We start from the raw sequence: 19,071 nt of genomic DNA, 5'->3' as shown, positions 1-19,071 counted from the left end.
AAAATGATTTTTGACATTTGTTTCCTAAAACGGAGGAAAAATAATTAGAGAAAAACTAATATTGGTTTGTCATAACAAATTCAAATACATAGAAGAATGTGAAAGTTCTCCAGTAAGTCAGAACTGTTACCAGTTTATTGTGTATTTTTAGACTTTCAAAATGTATAATTATACATATAAATTTAAACATAGATGAATCAGATTATCTATATTTCAAATGCATGTGAAAAAATGTTAATTTTTATGTTTTATGCATTTTACCAAAAATACATATATCTTGAACATCTTTCCATGCCAATCCATATTAGATCTTACTGTCTCCTTTTAAAAGGCTGCTTGCATATGTGCTGTGGGATGGATGTATCATGATTTATTTAATCAGTCCCCACTGATGGGAGATTTATATTGTTCGCTTTCTTTTTTTCTATTATAATGCTGCAACTATTATAACTACTGTAATGTTATAATAGTATATATATTTATTTATAACAATTATAATATCTTGGGGAGAAAGTCATAAATTTGTCTGACCATTTTTTCATATATTCCTAGAAGTAGAACTGCTGAGGGGGTCAGCGGGCATGCATACATTATGCTACCAGTTTTCCTTCCAGAGAGGAATGTGACAGTGTATATTCTCACCAAAGGGGTGTGGGGGATACTCAGGTTTTGAAGTCAGAAGATCCAGATTACATGATTCTAAGGCCAGCTGATTGCATGACCTCTGGCAAGTTACCTTTCTTAATATCCCTTTCCTTTCTAGGGCCAGTGTTAGAAATCAATGAAATAATGTTTGTAAAATGCTTTGCAGCGTGCCTGACACATAGAGCAAATGGTAGTTCCTTTTTGTTTTATAGTACTCTCTCCTCATTTACTTTGTTTCCATCCAGTCTAAATTATTTTTCATCACTCCCAATTTCCTGAGCCACCAAAAGGAGCTTCGGATACTGACTTACTTGAGCTTTTCTAATCAACAGCAAGAGATATTGCTCGCTTACTGAGTCTGCATTTCTCAGGAAAGCACTGAAGCCAATTTCCTGAGCTCTATCTTTAGTGACTAAATCACAAAGAGACAAACTCTCTGCCTCTCAATGAACTTTCCTACGATCTTAATCAGGCTGTACTTACTCCCCAGAACTCTGCCCATCAGGCCATTTCAACAGCCGGCCCTTTAGCGCTTTAAAACAGGACACAGCATTAGGCCCTGGAGGCTACAAAGGGCCCATGGAAAACATGGGAGACAGACCCTAAGACACATGCACCCCAGGACACTGGGGAGTCCAGCTTGAATTCTCTTCCCTGTGGCCTTCCACAATCCAAATGTAGAGGGGCTGGAACTGGATTACGGCTTCTTGGGGCCTTAAATTCCAAAAGTATTGATTTGGGGTTGAAATTAACCAGGTCCCAATGACAGAAGGTGCCCAGTGACAACTCTCCAAACTGCCAAAAGGGGGCAGTGTAGTTTTATGGTTAAGAGCATTGGCTTACCCATAACAGCATATGGTTAAGCGCTTTGACTCCACATACCTGGGCTTAAAGTAGACCTTTGCCACTTATTAGCTGTGTTACCTTGGGTCTCACTTGCCTTCTCTGAAGATTAAGGGTATACTTTCCTCATATTGCTGAAGGGGTGAAATGAAATGTCTGTTGGGTGGCAGACACATAGTACTCATAAAAAGCAGAATACACATCTGTAGAGTATATGATTGAATATGATAATCAGATATGACATGGGGTTACCAAGTAAAGGAGACAGAAAGATTGAATCCATTTGGTTCATTCATTTGTTCACTCATTCATTCATCCACTCATCCATTTAAGAGATATCTAATGAATGTTTACTATGTATAAGGAAACTTGCCAGGCACAGGAGACATACGGGAAGTAAAAATAGATATGGTCTCTGCCTTCACGAAACTTGGTCTTCAGAAGGACCCATGTGAACAGAATAATCAAACAAACATATGCAAGATTATAAATGTAAAAAGTGCAGTAAGGGCAAGGCTACTGACCAAGTCTAGAGTTCAGGCGAGGCCCCTCTGGGATGAAATGATAGCTGAGCTAAGATCTGAAGGATGTGTAAGAATAACAAAAAGAAAAAAAAAGGTAGAAGGTGCAAGGAAGGCATTTCAAGCAGAAGGAACAACATGAACAAAGGTCCTCAAGCAGAAGAGAGTCTGGGACATCAGAGAAATGGAGCAAAAGCCAGTAAGGTTGGATGCAGTGACGGGGGTTAACATGGTATGAGATCAGCTGGAGAGGAAGGCAGGAGCCAGACCACATAAGTCCTTGCAGGCCATGTTAAGGATTTGAGTCTTTATAGTAAGAACAATGGGAAGCTGTTGAGATGTAAGGAGCTGTAGTGGGCACCCCTGCTACCTGGCAATGCTCTCCTCTGATACTGCCGTTCATGAGGATGAAAAGGATAGAGCTTCACACAGCTCCTGCTGCAGTCATCCAGGAGAGGGAAACAGAGATGTAATCTGCAACAGGTCTCTTCCCAAGACAGAATGAGTGCCTTTAGAGCCTCATTGCCCAAGAAAGAACTGGACCTAAGGAGAAATGGAGCATCCAGGGCTAGGAGACTCTGATCAGAAATTCCATACTGGGTAGATGGGCTGTCACTACAAAACTAACGTCTTCCGGCTGCTGCATAGCCAGCCTCCACCTCTCAGACTTCCTGCACTGTCATATCAGATGCTCCATGGCACTGGAAATGATGACTAAGGGACTCATAACTATTAGGCAGGGTGATGGAGGTGCAACACTCCTGTGGGCAGGGAGGGGCCTGGGGTGGGTTCAGGTTTGCAGGAAGCAGCTCTCAACCTCTGTGTGTCCCCCTGGTTAGCTGGCTCACAGTACCCGTGGTGCTTGCACTGTGTTTGTTCGGGGCACATGTGCACTTGGAAGTGCACAGTGTCTACAGTCTCTCCTGTGAGGAGAGGCAACAGCAGTGAAGATCCTGGGCAGCGTAGGAAGGCTGAAGTCCCAGAAGGTGGTGGCTATGTTCTAGCCTTCATAGGTTTTTGAACTTGGTTGGAAAGAGAAAAAGTCCTGAGAATGCTGGAGCTGCCCGCCCAACCCCTCCTCCTGCCTCTCCCGGCCCAGGGCCCAGCTAAACAGGAAACCAGGCTTGGGTCCCTTCCAGGGCCCAGACTGGGCCAGGAAGCTCAGGGAACAAGTGAGAAAGACCCTCTTCAGCATAGAAGAAGGCTGCTCAGAAATCCCTGGGAAGGTAAAATAAACTCAGCCCCAGCTGAGCTCTCTCCCAGAGGAGGAAAGGACTGGAGCTGCCTCCGCTCTCCAGCGTGGGGCAGTGTGACCCTCACAGGACTGACAGAGATCAGACCTAGGAGCTTCATGAGGAGAGACAGTGCTGTCTCAGTGAGAACGGACTCCAAGCAAGGACCTTCCCCTCAGAACCCAGGTCCACAGTGAAGAGGGGTGGGTACATGTGGTCTAAATACATCGAGGGCCATCTTATGTTGATAAGGAAGGAAATGATGGTTTAAGATAAGGGCAGTGGTAGAAAAAGTAGACCTAAAAAAGAAAGGGCTAGGGAGATCTGCGATATCTCTGGGGATAAAACTGACAGGGGTTCTCTGTTGTTCAAATGTAAAGGAAAATCCTGATGAAATAATGGACTGAGGTGATGACCATCAGAGGCTGCTTAAAAACATGAGGTGAAAGGCTGAAGAGAAACCTTTGTGATGGAGAGATCAGGTTAACTACACCACTAATCAATCTGAGCAACACAAAAAGTAGGACAGCCTTGTGTCCTGTGCTTCCTGATACAACACAATATAAAGTACAGGGCACCACCTCGAAAGTATCCTTCACAAAAAAGTTGAATTGGAATCTGATCAGACCCTGAGATCTAATTACCAGTATGCAGAAATACAGGAGACAAAGGACTATAGATGAAATAATTATTCAAAGTAATCCAGTGGGTGGCTATAGGTGAAACAAGATTAGCCCTAGGTTGATAACTGTTTTAAGTTGGGTGGCTCATCTTACCTTTTTCTCTATTTTGTATGTGTTTGAAATTTTCTGTGGAAAAATACTATAAAATTTTGAAAAAGTTCTGCAGACTGGAAACTGCCTCCTCTAGCCCACTGACCTGTGGGAAGAGTAGTTGCAATGTGGACTTTTTCAAATGTTTCTTGAGCCCTGAGGGTTGGCCTTTGGGAGCTGAAACAGCAACAGGACATCCTCCATGAGCATCAGTAGTGGGGCTCTCCAAGAAGGCTCACTCCACCAGCAGGACCCTTCAACAGCCATGGCTGGGAGGGGCAGGGGCTGGGCCTCATCCAGCCCAAGCCCACTCACTGGAACCCCTTCTGGGAATCAACAGGAGCACTGAGCACTTCCATTTCTAGCCTTGCCTAATCAGGGCCCTGTCAAGGAGGCCAAGGACTCTTCCCATTTGGTGATGAGAATAAACCGTCTTCTCACCCTCTCCTGTAAAACCTTCCTTGGGAAGCAGTGGCAAAAAAAAATGGAAACCACCAACCCCTTAATTAGCATCAGCCTTTAGATCAGAAGTGATACAGTAATTTGCAGCTCATTTTCATGTACATGATCTTATTTATTTTATAAATAGCCTGAAAGATTAGGAGCCTGGCCAAAGGTCATAACAAAATAGAACATAACGTTCTAGCCAGAGCTAGAATGTACCCAGCTGACTTCCTACCAGGGCTGTGCACAGCTCCTGCCCTAAGTCCCATGCCCCTCACTAGCTCTCCCTGATCTCTGCACCACTGCCCCCCACCCCACCAAGGATACTCAGACTAATTCCTCTCATGGAAGTTCCTGAAGACTACCTGGCCACTGTAGTTCAGCCCCTGGCAAATGAAGGATCTAAAACATGAAGTTCCATCAGCAAATTGATATGGAGGCTGACAGATGATCAAACTTTGATTGCTGATTGGTTCCCTTTGCTGTCAGTGTTTTCTATCTTGAATATCACCCCACCCCAGTCCCAACTTGGTCTCTCTCCCCGACTCCATGTAATTTTCCTTTCTCCCCCCAAAACTACTTACTAGCCATCACTACCTCCTCACATCATTATCCTCACTTAGCCTTTCTCCAAGCTTATGATCTCTGAGTCAGCTGGGAGCAGAGAGGACTTTCCGGAAGCTAAAATCCACCTTTAGGATCTGCAGGAGGCCCAGTGGAGGCCCCTCTCACCAGGTCCTGCAATCTGCATGCCAATGTGACTGCTGGCCTTCCCACCAGTGGCAGGCCTGCCCCTACACAGAATAGCTTGCAGCATTTGGTTTCTGTGGTAAGGAGAACGTAAACCTCACACCTGACACATAAAGAACAACATTCAGGCTGGCACCCTTCCCTCCCTCCAAGAGCTCCAGATATATATATATATACACCTTATCTCCAGGAGGATGTGTGCGAGTCATACAATGGTGGAAGACTCAGGTAGAAGTTCCTCATCAGCAGAGCTAGGTTTTTTGCTCACTATTTACACATCACAACTTTATTAAGAGCTTTTCCAGCCTCACGACAAAGTTGGATTGGCTCTCTCATGTTCTCCTACGTCTTTCACTCCTGAAAACTGACCTCATGTTGCAAAGGCAGAGAATGGAGAAAGGCCAATTTGTAAGGGATTCAGACTACCAACAGCTGGAATCAAGAAGCAAATCATTCCTTGTCAGAGCATTCCAGCTCCTTCTTAACCTGCGGTCCGAGCTCAAACATCGCTTTCTCATAGGATCCTTGCCTGACATCTCCAATCTAATGTGGGAAGCTTTATTATTCTCTCTCATGCTACCTCATTCTTGTCTTTTCTATCACTTGTAATAGTTTATTGTTGTAATTTTGTTTGTACATTTTATTTGTTTAGTATCTGAGTCTCCCACTGGGTTGCCAGTTCATAAAGGCGGGGATCATGTTTGCTTTATTTATCATATAACTCCTTGTGTCTGGTACAGTGTCTTGCATATAGCAGATGCTCAAAAGATATTTTTGAATAATAAATGAATGCTCCAATCCACGAATCCCCCTGAATCTCCCACAATTCTACACAGGTACCTTCTGCTCTACTGACTAAGTCCCACCTAATCATCCCCCTCTGGGTCTCTCTCCTGCTCCTCTCCTTAGAATCACCCCCCAATCTCCTCTCCATTCTTACTCATTTTTAAAGGAAGCAGATGTAGTCTTCTGTAGTTCTGTTTCATGGGAGCAAGTTTCTTCTTTGCCAGACTGTGAGCTCTGGGGGCAAAAGCTATCTGCCACGGAGTTAAAAGGGGAGTTGTGGTGATGAAACTCACAATTCAACACATCAAAGTGGACACTCCAAATCAGGATAGCATATGTATCAAGTTATATGCTAGAGATTACAGAGGCTTTTGAGATTGGTTGAGAGCTCACTAGAATAGTCAGGTAAGGCTTCCTGGAGAAGGAGAGTTTACATGGACCTTTAAAGAATGGGTAGGAGTGGAACAGGAAGAGAAGGAGAGGAGAGAGAATTTTTAAGAGGAGACGAGGCCTCAAGGTGCCAATGGATGAGAAGAAATATAGAGCCTGGCTGGACCTGCTAGCAAGAAAGCTGGCATGAATGGTAGAAAGTATGGCCAGCTGGGAGGGCAACAGCCTAGTGCAGATGCCTCAAAAGCTAGTGGCGAAATTTATGTTGATGCAGAAGAACTTAACTAAGTCCCAGGTTGTGAAGGAGATATCATGGGCCTGGGAGTCAGGATACCTGGGTTCCAGTCTAGGCCACACCAACCTCCCACTGGACAATGGCCAAGCCTATTTATCTTTCTGGGATTCTGCTTGTATCTGTAAAACAGGCACAAATTATTTACCCAGACGGTTGCACAATGTGGGGTACAGGTACTTCGGAAACATCTACCTTAAGTAAAGAGTTTATAAGGATAAGACAACTGCATCCATGAACTTCACACAAAGAAAATGTATCAGGGCCACAGGACAGGTAGAAGGGAGAGTTCACACCTTACTGAAAAAAAGGAAAGGATGCATGAAGACGGCGGCATTTTTGTGATTGCCCTTGAAGGATAGCCAAGATTAGCAAACACACGTTAACAGAAAGTAAGGAAAGTGCTGCTCACATTTAGTTCCATGGTGGATTTTTTGGGACATATTTATATTGCACACACTGACTAGAGACATCTTTATTGCTAAAATGTCATTCCCAATTCCTGCTTTCCAAAGAGTGTGGCATTTTGCAAAGAGCAATGTGTCTTCTAGGTGCCTGGTCCCTTGTACAGTTTAAGAATTGCTACCGTAGAGAACGAGAGGTAATGGAGTCCACAGGTAGAGGCACGTCCACCTCCCACCCAGTGGCCCTGGTTCCTCCCTGAGAAGCCACAGGTAATATGCAATCTAACCATCTTTCCTTTCTTAACTCCAGTCCTTTAGGCATTTGAAAACCTTAAAATGCTATTTCTGAGACTGTTTGTTTGTTTACAAAAAGCCTCAGTTCTTCCAACTATTCTCACATGACATGTTTTTGACTCCTTTCATCATCCCAGTCCCTCTTTCTTTTGAATAATGACATCAGCATAGAATGCAGGACTTCAGATGGCACCCACCAGTGCAGAATAGGACTACTGCCTCCTAGGACCTGAACTCCAAACTTCTATTAAAGCAGTCCGAGAGCACATTAGCTTGTCCAGTGGCTATGTCACATAGAAGACATCCATTAAGCTCTGTCCACATAAGCACTAGCTCTCTTTGGAGGTCCACCCTAGTCTACCCGATCACAAAGCTGCCCCTAGATTCCTACTTGAATTCCACATTGCTGAATTCAGCTAGCTATCTTTCTGAGAATAAGAGTCACATTACACACATGTGGTATAGTTTCTGCTAAGTATGAAACTGCCACCTCACTAGCCCCAGTGGATTCTTAGCTGTATTAGCAGCCAGCCTAGCCCAAGATGTCATTCCAGGCCTTGCCTTGATTTTACACTGCTAAGGAAAAGGGCTACCCTATTTCAGATGTGTCCTGAGTTCAATATTACAGTAGCTACAGCTATTTAGTGATCATGAAACCTCAATTAACAATAATAAAAGTATAATATCAGTATTATGGTTAGTGGCAGCCCCATCTGTGCTGGTCAGATCACATGGAGATGTCTGTGTCTAGTTCCATGGGTGAGAAACTCAAAAGCATCCACTAGAGCAGCCAGGATGACTAGGGTTTTGGAAACCAGTCTCCGGGGAAATGGTAGAAGGAAAAATAGGGCCTGTTTAGCTTGGGGGGAAAAAGTGCTAAGACTGGGTAGGGCCTTTTCTCTCCAGTAACTGCTGGCTTAAGGGTCTCCTCTCTTAGCCTACTCGTTCTTTCGCCCCTTTGGTGGCCAACAACTTATGAGATATTTATGAGATCTCTTTCTGAATCTCTTTTCTTCACTTCTCAGCAGAGTCAAGGTTAATTCCTCTTACCTGGCCTATTCCAAGGATTTTTAACTTTATATCAAGTCAATACTTCAAAAACCCATGCTGATCGGGGCAGGAAAGATCAGTTTTCTCCATTCATTTCTTAAAGAGCCATATCTTAAGACTCCAATCCTCAGTAAAACAGACTGCTGAGCTGGCTAACATCTCCAAGAGACTTCTTTTCCTGTGTTCTTTGCCTAGGATAGCTATGATGATTCAGGGCTGCCTGTATGGCAAGCAGAACACTAGAAGTGATGTTTCCCCTGCTCAAGACTATGGCAGACATGGAAACTCAACCACTTCACTGTTTCTCATTGACCCAGGACTCAGCCTCAGAATCCACCTTAACACAAGATCCAGGCAGCTGCTACTGATCAATGGGCATTGGCTTATAAGGAGTGAACAGAACAGAGGCATGCAGCAGCCACTCCAGGATTAAAAGTAAAATACTAAATAGGTCAACTGTACAGTACATGAATTATATCTCAATGAAGTTGTCCAAAAAAAAAAAAAAAGTTAATGGTGAAAATGCTGGTTTTACCAAAGCAGCATTTAGCAGAGAGACTAGGGAAGTAAATATCTCGGGGGAAAAAAAACTAGGTACTTAATAGTTGCTTCTGCACCTGACTAGAGTTCACTAAGAACTTCCTACTGATGGCAACAAGTTCAGATTCTGACACAAAGCAGCAATGTCCCATTAGAAACTAGCACGGGGCAAAATGGTATGGGTTATAAAAAGGCTCAAAGAGCTGGGAAGAATATAAATCTAGACTGGATCAGAAGAGAGACTAATTTCTAAGAGTTTCCCAAAGAGTACTCCATGAAACACATTGGTTCTGTAAGATGTGAATAGATGTAACATAAAAAAAGATTCCATAGTTACATAAGCTGGGGAAACACCGGGTTAAACAAAGCTGGAAAGGTTTCTTTACTATAGGGCTTCTCAGAGTCTCTAAAATGCTAGTAAACATTGTGTGTGATAGGATAGAGTGTGTAGGGTTTCCCAGAGGAATTTGTATATAGATCCTTTTTTCCCCCCCATAAAGTATCTCAAAGGACCAATATTCCTAAGAATATAATGTAGGAAATGCTAGTCTGAGCCATGCTTGACTGAGGGCTTCACTAATTCCTTTAGAAGGATAAAATTGGGAATTAACATGGGAACTATAAATCTTTTATTGCTTGTATATAATTATGTTTAGTTAACTACATAGTAAAATATATATGGTTCTCACTCCAGTTTGGGTGCAGTTAATTCAACAAATCTTAGTTAAAGTACCCCTTCAGGTATTGTTCTAAATAGATGGATGGTGTGGACTCTGGTTATGACAGCCAAGAGTCTGGTGATGAAAACAGGCAAAACTGCCTGGGTGTGGCTTCTTGTCATACTTAATACTTCTTAGGGCTGGAATGGCCATTCAGAGAACATTTTTTATGGCCATTAGTCCCTTCTTACTTGTGCACACACTCACATACATCATTATCATCACAGAAACTTAAAATTGACCGGCAAGAAACACAACCATCCAATACTCAATCTGACATCCCTGAACAACAACAACAACAAAAGCAAGTACATATTTGCTTAAATTGGCTCCTAAGAATGTAAAGTCAAGGGTGGGGGACTCCCACTAGCCCCCACCTAATTCCCCAGGCCAGACCCTCTGGGCCTCCTTCCTAGACAACTTCCCCTTTCCAGAGTCCCTCCCTAGAGCCCAGGAGTTCACTTGGCTGCCCCACAGTGAAGCCTAAGGTTCATGTGCCAATTTCTGAACCTCCAGCTCAGAGCCAGATCCAGAGCTGGCCCCAGTTCTGCCTCCTTCCTTCCTTCCTTCCTTTCTCCCGCCCAGATGGCCAGATTCCCACAACAGTCTCCTTAGGAAACAATGACTTGAGAGCTGCTGAGCCACGCCTCTTGTTTCCTTTAATCAGCACCTTTGGGTATCTGCCCTGAGTCTGATTCTCCCCTTCCTGCCCGCTCTGGGGCTCCCCGCACCAGTTCTCCCAGGGTCTGATGGAAGGCATGAAGCAGCTAAGCCATGAAGCTGAGTTTCCTATGTCTCCTTTCCAGACACAAGGCTCCATCTGCCCTTTCCAAGTGGGTGGAGGGTCCTGAGGTTAATCAAATTCAAGTGAAGGCGGCTCTGTTTTTCATTTCTGTTCACTCCGGGCTATAGTCAATCAAGGGCAGCTGGCAGCTGGGGGCTGGAAATGACTCAGCCTGATTCCCAACTAGCATGGAGTCAGGTAGCCTCCTGGTACCATGTGCCCTCAGAGGCTACACTTGGGGCTTTTGAGAAGCCAAGTCACCTCTGATCTCAATCCAGAAGTCTGCTCCCTTAGCACACTTTGCCTGGAAGTTAGCAGCCTGGGCGCTGCTTCTACACCAAGGGCAGCATTCCAGGCTGGTCTCAGAGAAGGGAGGTATGTGTTCTTTTCCATTCTGACTCTTGCAAGTGAAGCAATAACTCACACATCCATTCTAGAAGAAATCAGTGAAAGGGCTCAGCTCAACCAATCAATCAGAAAACTAGGTTTGACCAGAATGATGGTAAATGGCAAGGCCAGAAACTGCAACATAAAACAGTCTCTCAGCCAACAACTGATTTTAGTTTTCCTTTATTAAAGAGCTTCTGGGAAAAAAAAAAACCTACCATGGCTCTTCACTGCCACCAATTCACTTGCATACATCAAAGAAGGTTGCAAGGAAAAAATATTCACTGGCAAATGAGTGCATTTCTCAGTATCACTTTTGAGGCTGAAGGGCCAGTGTCACTCTGCTCTTTGGTTTTCAGGACTCCTGGGTCCCCTATAACCCCAAGAAAGTATACAGGCCCCTCGAATTTCTTGGGGGTGGTGATGGAGCCTCTTGCCATCCAGAGATCCATGCCAGAAACCTGGGAGTCATCTTTGAATCTCTACCTCTCCCACCCACCTCCAAACAGGTACCCCATTCTGCCTATTTCACTTTATTAGCATCTGCATATAAGTCCCCTCCTCTTGTTCTGCTTTAGTTTAGGCCTTCATCATCCCTTGCCTGGATTATTACTGTACTCACTTTCATATCAGTTTTCCACCTCCAATCTCACCTTTTCCAATCTCTCAACCATTACTGGAGTGATGGTACTAAACTCAAATTTGATCACGTTATTCCCTTAACTAAAATCCTTCATTCATTTAAATGCACCCTTCCATTTCTTCCTCCATGCCCTATGCCTGAAACTCTTACCCTCACCTCCTCTTAGAGTTCTGCCAAGCTTCTAGTCCTCTTCTAAGAGCCAGTTCAAGCAATGTCTCCTCCTTGAAGCCTTCCCTGATAACTTGATGAGAGCCCTTCCTGTTTTCCTTTGGCCCTGCTGGACCTGGTTCTCACTTCCTACAGTGCTTATTTCCCTGAATACCTCAATCTGTCTTGACTGTGCATACCCATCCCTGGAGCAAAGGCTGTGTTATGGAGCCGAGCACAACATTTAGCAGAAAGTAGGTTCTTAGTGTTTGTTGATTGAGGAGATGAGCAGCAAGGGAGGATCTGAAGGCCTGAGCAGACATGATCCTCACTTTGCAATATGCAAAGAGAGAGAAGGCTGTGCCTCTTCCCCAAACCTGAAAAATACTACTAGATCATGAGCTACCTGGATCACTAGGAGAATCCGTGTTTAAAATGAAGAATCATCTTACTACAAGGAAGCAACTTAAGGCTCCCAGACCACAGAATACACGTAGGTCAGTTTTCCACAGTGGCTTCTTGGTAGCTTTACAATGTTCCCTCTGCACTTCCAGGAGCTGCTGTGGCCACTCACTCAAATAATGTCCTGACCATCCCCATCTCTGAGTGTCAGGAGGCAGGAGGAGTCTGAAACTCCTTTCCAAGCTCACGTGGTCAAAGGGTCAGAACGTCAGCATTCCTCATCTTCTCCCAAGGAAGGTGTCAGTCTTTCTCAGGAACGCCCTCCATTAATCTCTACTCTTTCTTAACATGTATCTAAAACCTTCCAGTAGCTGTTTGAGCCCATCCTTCTCCTGGCCACCCAGTGAAGAAATCTCACTTGTCTTTATCCTTAAAGTACCTAGAACTAAGCGCTCATGAGCTAAACAAATGAGTTAACAGATAATGTGGGTTTCAGGGAGGCCAGACTAGTGTTTCTCTCAAGCATACAGAGACCCTGTCTGGTGCCACGTGCTTTTTTTTTTTTTTTTTTTTTTTGTCTCTGAGAGCACAGGGATTTTGCCTGACCCAATTACGTGTTTATAAACTCTATTTGTTTTTCTGGGGGGGAGGCGTTATTGGGTTTTTGTTTTTGTTTTTTGGTTGGTTGGTTGGTTTGGGTTTTTTTTTCCCCCCCAGCAAATCTCTTCCTTTCCAATTGCAGCTGAAGAGAAGATACAGACTGTGAGGCTGTACCAACCAGTCCAGCAGACAGACAATAGGGCAAGAGAACCTATCCCTGCTGCTCACATAAACAATAGCCCAAATTCAACCTAGTTGCTCAACAGAGAGCCTTGGACAGCTGAGGTGTCCACAGTGAGGTGTGTGGCTTGGACATAGAACTGATATAAAAGGTATGTCTATTCCTGGCACTTTCTTTGGGAAAATCTGTGCTCAGAAACACTCTGGATTGTCTAGGAGATAGACACAGCAGGCGTGAAGCCCTGGGACTAGGTCTCTAAGAGGAGCTCTCATTCCTTTCATAAGGAGACAGGAAAAGACCCTGGGGAGCTCTCAGGGATAGGCCCAGGCCTGGGTCAGCTGCTGAGGTGCAGCCAAGCCAATTAAATAATTGGTGTGATGGGGAAAGAAGGGAGGCCCCTCCCTTCAGACAAACTCCCATCCCAGACAGGAGGCTCCATGCAGCTGTGGCAACAGCAGCAGCAACAATCTCTTTCTCTTCCTCCCACTAGCTGAGAACTAATGCTTAAATTAGCACCTTGGAAACACCCAGATCTGCTGGCAGCGCCTTCTCTCCCAGCTCCTGCCACTCCCCTAGGCCTCCTTTTCAAGTGCCAGTTTTCTTTCAAGTAAAAAAAAAAAAAAAAAAAAAAAAGGAAAAAAAAATTTTCTACCTAGAGTTCATCTTTTCAAGTAAGTAGTGCCTCTGTATTCTTTTCACCACTACGGGTTGGGAGGGTTATTTGATGATCAAACCCATGGCAGGTCACTATCAGTACAGCTAGGTCCCGAAAGGGGCAGTGATACTGACACCAGCATTGCCTTGTTTCCCTTAGGGCTTAAGGGGACAGCCTCCGCTCTGCAGTCAGAGGGGCGCACACTGAGGGAGTGAGCAAGAACAGTAACTTCTGCTGAACTGTGAGCTCCAGGAGGCAGGGCTGTATGTGTTGCTAACCACAGTGTCCCCAATACCTAGTGTTGCAACAGAGCAGGTGCACAATAAATAGCTGGTAAATGAATTTGCTGAATCAATGATATCAGGTTCCTATGATATTCTTTAGAAGACAGAGTGAGGAGCTATTGTTTAAACTTTAAGTATCTTGGGGTTTTTTGTTTTGTTTTGTTTTGTTTTGACTGGAGGTACTAGGGATCGAATTCAGGTGCATCCTAAGCATGCAGTGTACCATTGAGCTAAGTATGAAACTTAATAAGTGAGTGCTCCAATTTATGTATCCCTCTGAATCTCCCACACTTCTACACAGGTACCTTCTACTCTACTAAGTCCCACCTTAGTTCCTTCCTGTTTAAACTTTAAAGAGACAGTTTGTCTTTGTTTCATAAATGGGAAAACTGAGTCCAGAGAAGAGAGATTTCCTAGAGGGCTCAATAAATAAAGGCAAAAAGTGAAGTAGGTCACAGCTGAGTCTGAGACCCTAGTTTTTATGGTCTACCCAAACACCCTTAAAGAGCCACTCTGGCCTTCCCTTCTGCAGTACGCCATCTTGATTCTTTATGCCCCAAAATGAAGGCTCTTGGGGAAACTCCACACAAGATTCTGCTGGTCTCAATAATACAAAGAGCATTTAAGGAGTTTTGGGGATCCTCTAGACTTTAACCTGGGTACAGAGGTCAGAGATTTGCAGGGCAATGACTATGACCCCCAAATAGGGGGTGATTATATTGCTACTTCCATAAGGTTCTCTTTCGACCTCAGCAAAGTATCCTCTTGCAGAGAAGGGCTCCCTTAGCATTCAAAAAAAGGGTCTGAAGGCAGTCACAGCTTTTCTGACAAGTGACTCCTTGCCATAAGCACTTCTACTCTAGAGCCACAGAGATCAGAAGCAGCTCAGGAGTCTTCTAAGGCCACTACTCATTCAAACCATCATTGAAACTTCAGGCAATAACAGAGGCATCAAGGACAATTGACAGAGCCTGGTGACCCCTTCCTTCCCCTGCTCCCTGGACAGCTACTGCCTCCCTTCTTAGGAACCCCAGATGGGAGGCAAGAACCAACTCATTGCTTTCTTCTCCTGACTTGCTTGGATCTCCTCCTCTTTCATTTGCCCTCCTTTTTGATTCTTGATTAGATGCTTAGAACTGGAAGGGCAATCTAGTTTGACAAGCCAGGTTGGCTGGAAAGATAATTCAGAAAGTAAAGTTCTCTTAGCCCTGTCCAAAGTTCTTCTTCAAGTTCATGAGACAGACTCCTCACCAGGATTTTCTGGCCCTCAAATAATCCAATGATGGCATCAGACTAGAAAAAAAGTCCAGCAGCATCTCTCTCCCCAGTTTAACATTGGACACTTCTGTAGAGCTTCTCTGTTTGGGCTTCTAGAATTGTCTAAATAGTCACAAAAATGGGGAAAAGACCACTCATCTCCTGCTAGGTGCCCTCTAATGATTCTCTCTACCATCCTCAAAAAGGTGTGGCTTAGAGTAGGTCATGGGTCCCTGCCAAGGTCTGTCTCGACTGCTGTAATTGACAGATTACTTGCTCAGAAAGCCAAAAAGCACATCTGTCAGCCAGGGGCCTGGGGGTCCCAAGAGTGGAACCTGTTCCTCACCTCCACCTAACAGAGGGAAGAGGGTCAGGGAGCCCCATATCTTCAAACTCGGTGAACTCTGCTCAGCCTCAGCTGAAGTCAGAGAATAGAGCACCCACACCTTTAGGTTCCTGGCCTGCCTTGCCTCCTTCCAGCTCCGCCTTGGGCTCCAAGTGGGAAAGGAGAAGGAAAAGCAAAGCGGACAGAGCCGAGGCACTCCCTCCCTTCCCCCCCCCTCTATATCAGCTGGCCAGGCCTCGGCCTCTCTCGACCCGCGGAATGAACCAAGCCAGTCAGGTAGCCCCCGGGAGCGATGGCGGGCGGGTAAGGTCCCCCCTAGGCCGGCCTCCATACACCGCCCTCCCCCTTCCATCCCCTCCGCGCTGGCAGCGATGACATCATTCTTCCCTGACTCGGGACCGCGGACAGGCAGCAGGATCGGCGCCCAGCAAAGACTCCAAGCACGTAGGCCTAGGAGGCTGGGGGCTCTTCTGAATAGGTGGGCATAGGCGGCTCCACAGCGGCCCCGCCCCCTCTCCCGCCGGTTCCCAAGCTCTCTCATCTGCGCCCCGGATTCTCCATCTTGCCGCCGTGCTCTCTCCTTCCCGGCTCCAGCACCCCTCGCCTAGATTGACTGCTCTCTCCTCCGGAGAAGAACGGAATTCCGGGGTCCTACGTGGACCCCCTGCCCCCACCGGTCCTGTGCCCCGGCCCCACGTTCCCATCCATAGACAGTGAACTGGCTGGCCGGCAGGCCCCTCCTCCTCTACAAACCTATTCCCGTCCCTCAGACTGACTGCTCTCTGGCCCCCTCCCCCAGCTCTGAGCATCACAGGCCTCTATGGCTAAACGCCTCCCTACCTCTCATCCCAGCCCCTCGGGCCTGCCACCGTCGGTGCCCCATGACAGTTCCCTTCCTTTCTCCGCTATGGGCCCTCACTAGCGGTGTGCACCATTGTGCCCCTCTCGGTTCCATCCGACGGCGCTCCCCGTAGCACCCGTGGCCTGCCTCCGCTGACAGTGCTCTCCGCCCTTACAGGCCCTTTTGCTGTCACCCCACGTATTCTCCCACGGTTTTCTCGTCCTACAAGTCCCCCTCCCCCGGCGATGCGTTTTCATGTCTCTCTACCCCATACGAGGCGCTCCCTCCGCACAGTCCCCCAAGGTTTGAGTTCCTCCCTCCCCCTCAGGCAGCGCCCCCTCCCGGCCCTGGCCTGCCGCCGCCCGCCCCCTCACCAGCGGCTGCATCTCCGAGTGCGCGGTGGGCACCTGGAACCGGTCGATCTCCTCCATCATGGTGCCGGCAGGCGAGCGGGCCGGGGGCCGGGCGCGGCCAGGGACGCCGACGGGACCGCGCGGGGCGGCGGCCCCAGGAGCCGGGTGGATGGTGCAGACTAGGCCGCCCGGGTCGAGTAGGGCGGGCAGAAGGCCGGTAAGATGGAGAGGTGAGCGCCGGGCGGGAGGTTTGCAGGAGGGCTGAGGCCGGCGTGACTCCGTCGGCTTGCCTAGTGCTACAGCGACTGTGGCCCTGCCGAGCCGCAGGTCTTGCCTCGCCTCCTCCTCCGCCGCCGCCTCCTGTCAGCAGCTCAGCCACTGCGGTGACTCGGCAACTCCACTTCCGGGTCCGGGACACCGCCTGAATTTTGCATTATTCATGAGGAGGCGGTGTCTGAGCGCACAAGCACCTCCCACATGCGGGAGTTCCGAATGGCGCGGCCACTGAGCCAGTCTTGCCTGAGGGGGCGGAGCTTAGTGGAGCTGGTGGTTCCCCGCGCTCCCAGCCCTGCCTTTCCCTCGAGCCAGGAGGGGGCGTCAGAGGCGCCTGCGCCTTGGCTGCCGGTTGGTTGCTGGGTAACCGCGTCAGGGAGGAGCTGATTCCATTCTGCAAAGGCGCGGGGACCCACAGCGAAGGCTGTCCCCAAAGAACCCCTGAGACTGGAAATTGAAGTGAAAGAGAACCCGGACTTCCTGTGCATGATTGAGGGGACGGACAAACTTCATGTCCTCAGGCGAGGGAGCGTTTTGTAGACGCTCCAAATTTTGAGGTGCTTCCTACGTGTTGGAAGATGCCCCACAAACAGCCACCTCGTAGGCAGGTAACACACGCGCCGACCTACTCTATCCTGGTGACCCCTGACCTTCGCTGCCAGTGACCACTGATCATACCTCTCCTACTGAATCTTCATCTTCCTTTCCCTGTTGACCCCTAACCTCCTCTCTCCGTGTGACCCCTGGCCTGTGTTCCCAGTGACCTCTGACACTGCCCCTGACCCACTTCCTACTACTCTTTCACGTGTCCTCCCCTCACCATTTCATTCCCTTACTCCACAGACCCATCCTGACCAGCCCGTCCTCCTTTAGGAACCCCGCTCTCACCAATATGGTCCTCATTGCCCTCACATTCTTGTCCCAGAGAAATTATTTTTCCAGCCTTTTGTTGTGTGCCCAGTGCTGGGCTAGGTGGAGATGCAGGCCTTTGGGAGCTCACAGAGGGAGTAGGGAGAACTGTACCGGAGACACAGAACAGATTATATGCAGAAGTTTGGTTTAGATTTTCTCTGTTGGGAGACTTGTGAGGAGAGAGTTCCGGCAAAGAAGAAGAGGAAAGAGACCCCCTTTCCTGTCCCTTCATACACTGCGCACCCAAACTGGCCCCTCCAAACTGTCCTTGTTGCCACCTGGACAGATGCCATCCCTTCTCACAGGAAACCCCAGAGTCACCCCTCGTACCTAGCCAGGACAGAGTTCTGCTTTTCTCTCAGCTTCACCCTAGAGAGAGAGGTAAGGCCCAGCCTCCTGAGGAGCCTTCTCTGGTGAAGCCATTCAGTCCTTCAAGAATCACTTTTTCCAAACCCTTTATGAATTATCACCTTGGGACTAATACGCAGTCCTTTCTGGCTTTGGGAGGCAGGACTTCTATTTATTTATTCTAAGTTTTCCTCACTCAGGCCTAGGTATTTTGAGGTTCAGAGAGCAAATCTGTGTCCATGCTGTTTGTGACTTTATGTATCTTGGTCTGGACTCCATATGAGCCTTTGTTCCTTTGTTTCTTTCACCCAGCCTTCCTTAGCAGATGGACCCATTATTCTTCGATCTCTGCAGCCATGGGGAGGCTATTATTCCAGCATGGCCTTGCCCTCTTTTTATGTTGGGGTTGAACTGTGTTTCAAAACTCATGCACTGTGCTTGGGCCTACTGACTCTTAATTTACATACTGACCCATCGCCACAATCAAGATATAGGACATTTCCTCTACCCCCAAAAGTTTATTTGTGGCTCATCTCAGTCAGTTCTCCCCAACCTCCCAGACCCAGGTGATTTGCTTTCTATCATTACAGATTAGATTTTTCTAACACTTGCAGTTTGAACAAGCTTGGGAATCAGTTTCCCCAGCCCATTAGGCTAGGTAAACTGAGACCAGAGTGAGGTGACAGCAGACAGGAAAAACAAACCTGGGTCACCGGCCTTGCACACATTAGCACTGCCCCTTGGAGGGAAGGGTTGTTTTGTAACAGTGTAATTATGTGTGTGTGGAGTGTGAGAAAAAGCTGAGTTGTACTAGGTTGTATTCATCATCCTCTTGTCTCAGCAAGGCCCAGGCTGGGTCAATGGTGAGCAGGGTGTGGGACAACCTAGAGAGCTTTGAGAAGTCCCTGTCCTCTGGGAACTCAGTCCAATAGAGTAGACAGAACCCAGGCATACAAAGATAAGGGAGGATAAGAT

At 47.0% G+C, this 19,071-nt stretch overlaps 2 protein-coding genes across 7 annotated transcripts in view; one reads left to right on the top strand and one right to left on the bottom strand.

Annotated features, from left to right (window-relative positions):
- Positions 1 to 16,973, bottom strand: part of FAM219A (family with sequence similarity 219 member A) — a 49,402-nt gene extending 32,429 nt beyond the window's left edge. Inside the window, exon 1 of one of the 6 annotated variants that reach the window (XM_074363152.1) lies at positions 16,585 to 16,973. In XM_074363152.1, the coding sequence (XP_074219253.1) occupies positions 16,585 to 16,644 (60 nt within the window). In that variant the 5' untranslated portion in view covers positions 16,645 to 16,973. The remainder of the gene's footprint in view (positions 1 to 16,584) is intronic. The other 5 variants (XM_074363155.1, XM_074363153.1, XM_074363151.1 and 2 more) reach the window with 5 other exon arrangements.
- Positions 16,974 to 17,214: 241 nt separating this feature from the next.
- DNAI1 (dynein axonemal intermediate chain 1) overlaps positions 17,215 to 19,071 on the top strand; it is a 55,136-nt gene continuing 53,279 nt past the window's right edge. The window contains exon 1 of the mRNA XM_074363147.1: positions 17,215 to 17,444. Within this exon, the coding sequence (XP_074219248.1) occupies positions 17,415 to 17,444 (30 nt within the window). The 5' untranslated portion in view covers positions 17,215 to 17,414. The remainder of the gene's footprint in view (positions 17,445 to 19,071) is intronic.

This window comes from Camelus bactrianus, chromosome 4, assembly GCF_048773025.1.
Source record: "Camelus bactrianus isolate YW-2024 breed Bactrian camel chromosome 4, ASM4877302v1, whole genome shotgun sequence".
NCBI classification, from domain to species: domain Eukaryota; kingdom Metazoa; phylum Chordata; class Mammalia; order Artiodactyla; family Camelidae; genus Camelus; species Camelus bactrianus.
This window is presented reverse-complemented; position numbering and strand designations above follow the sequence as displayed.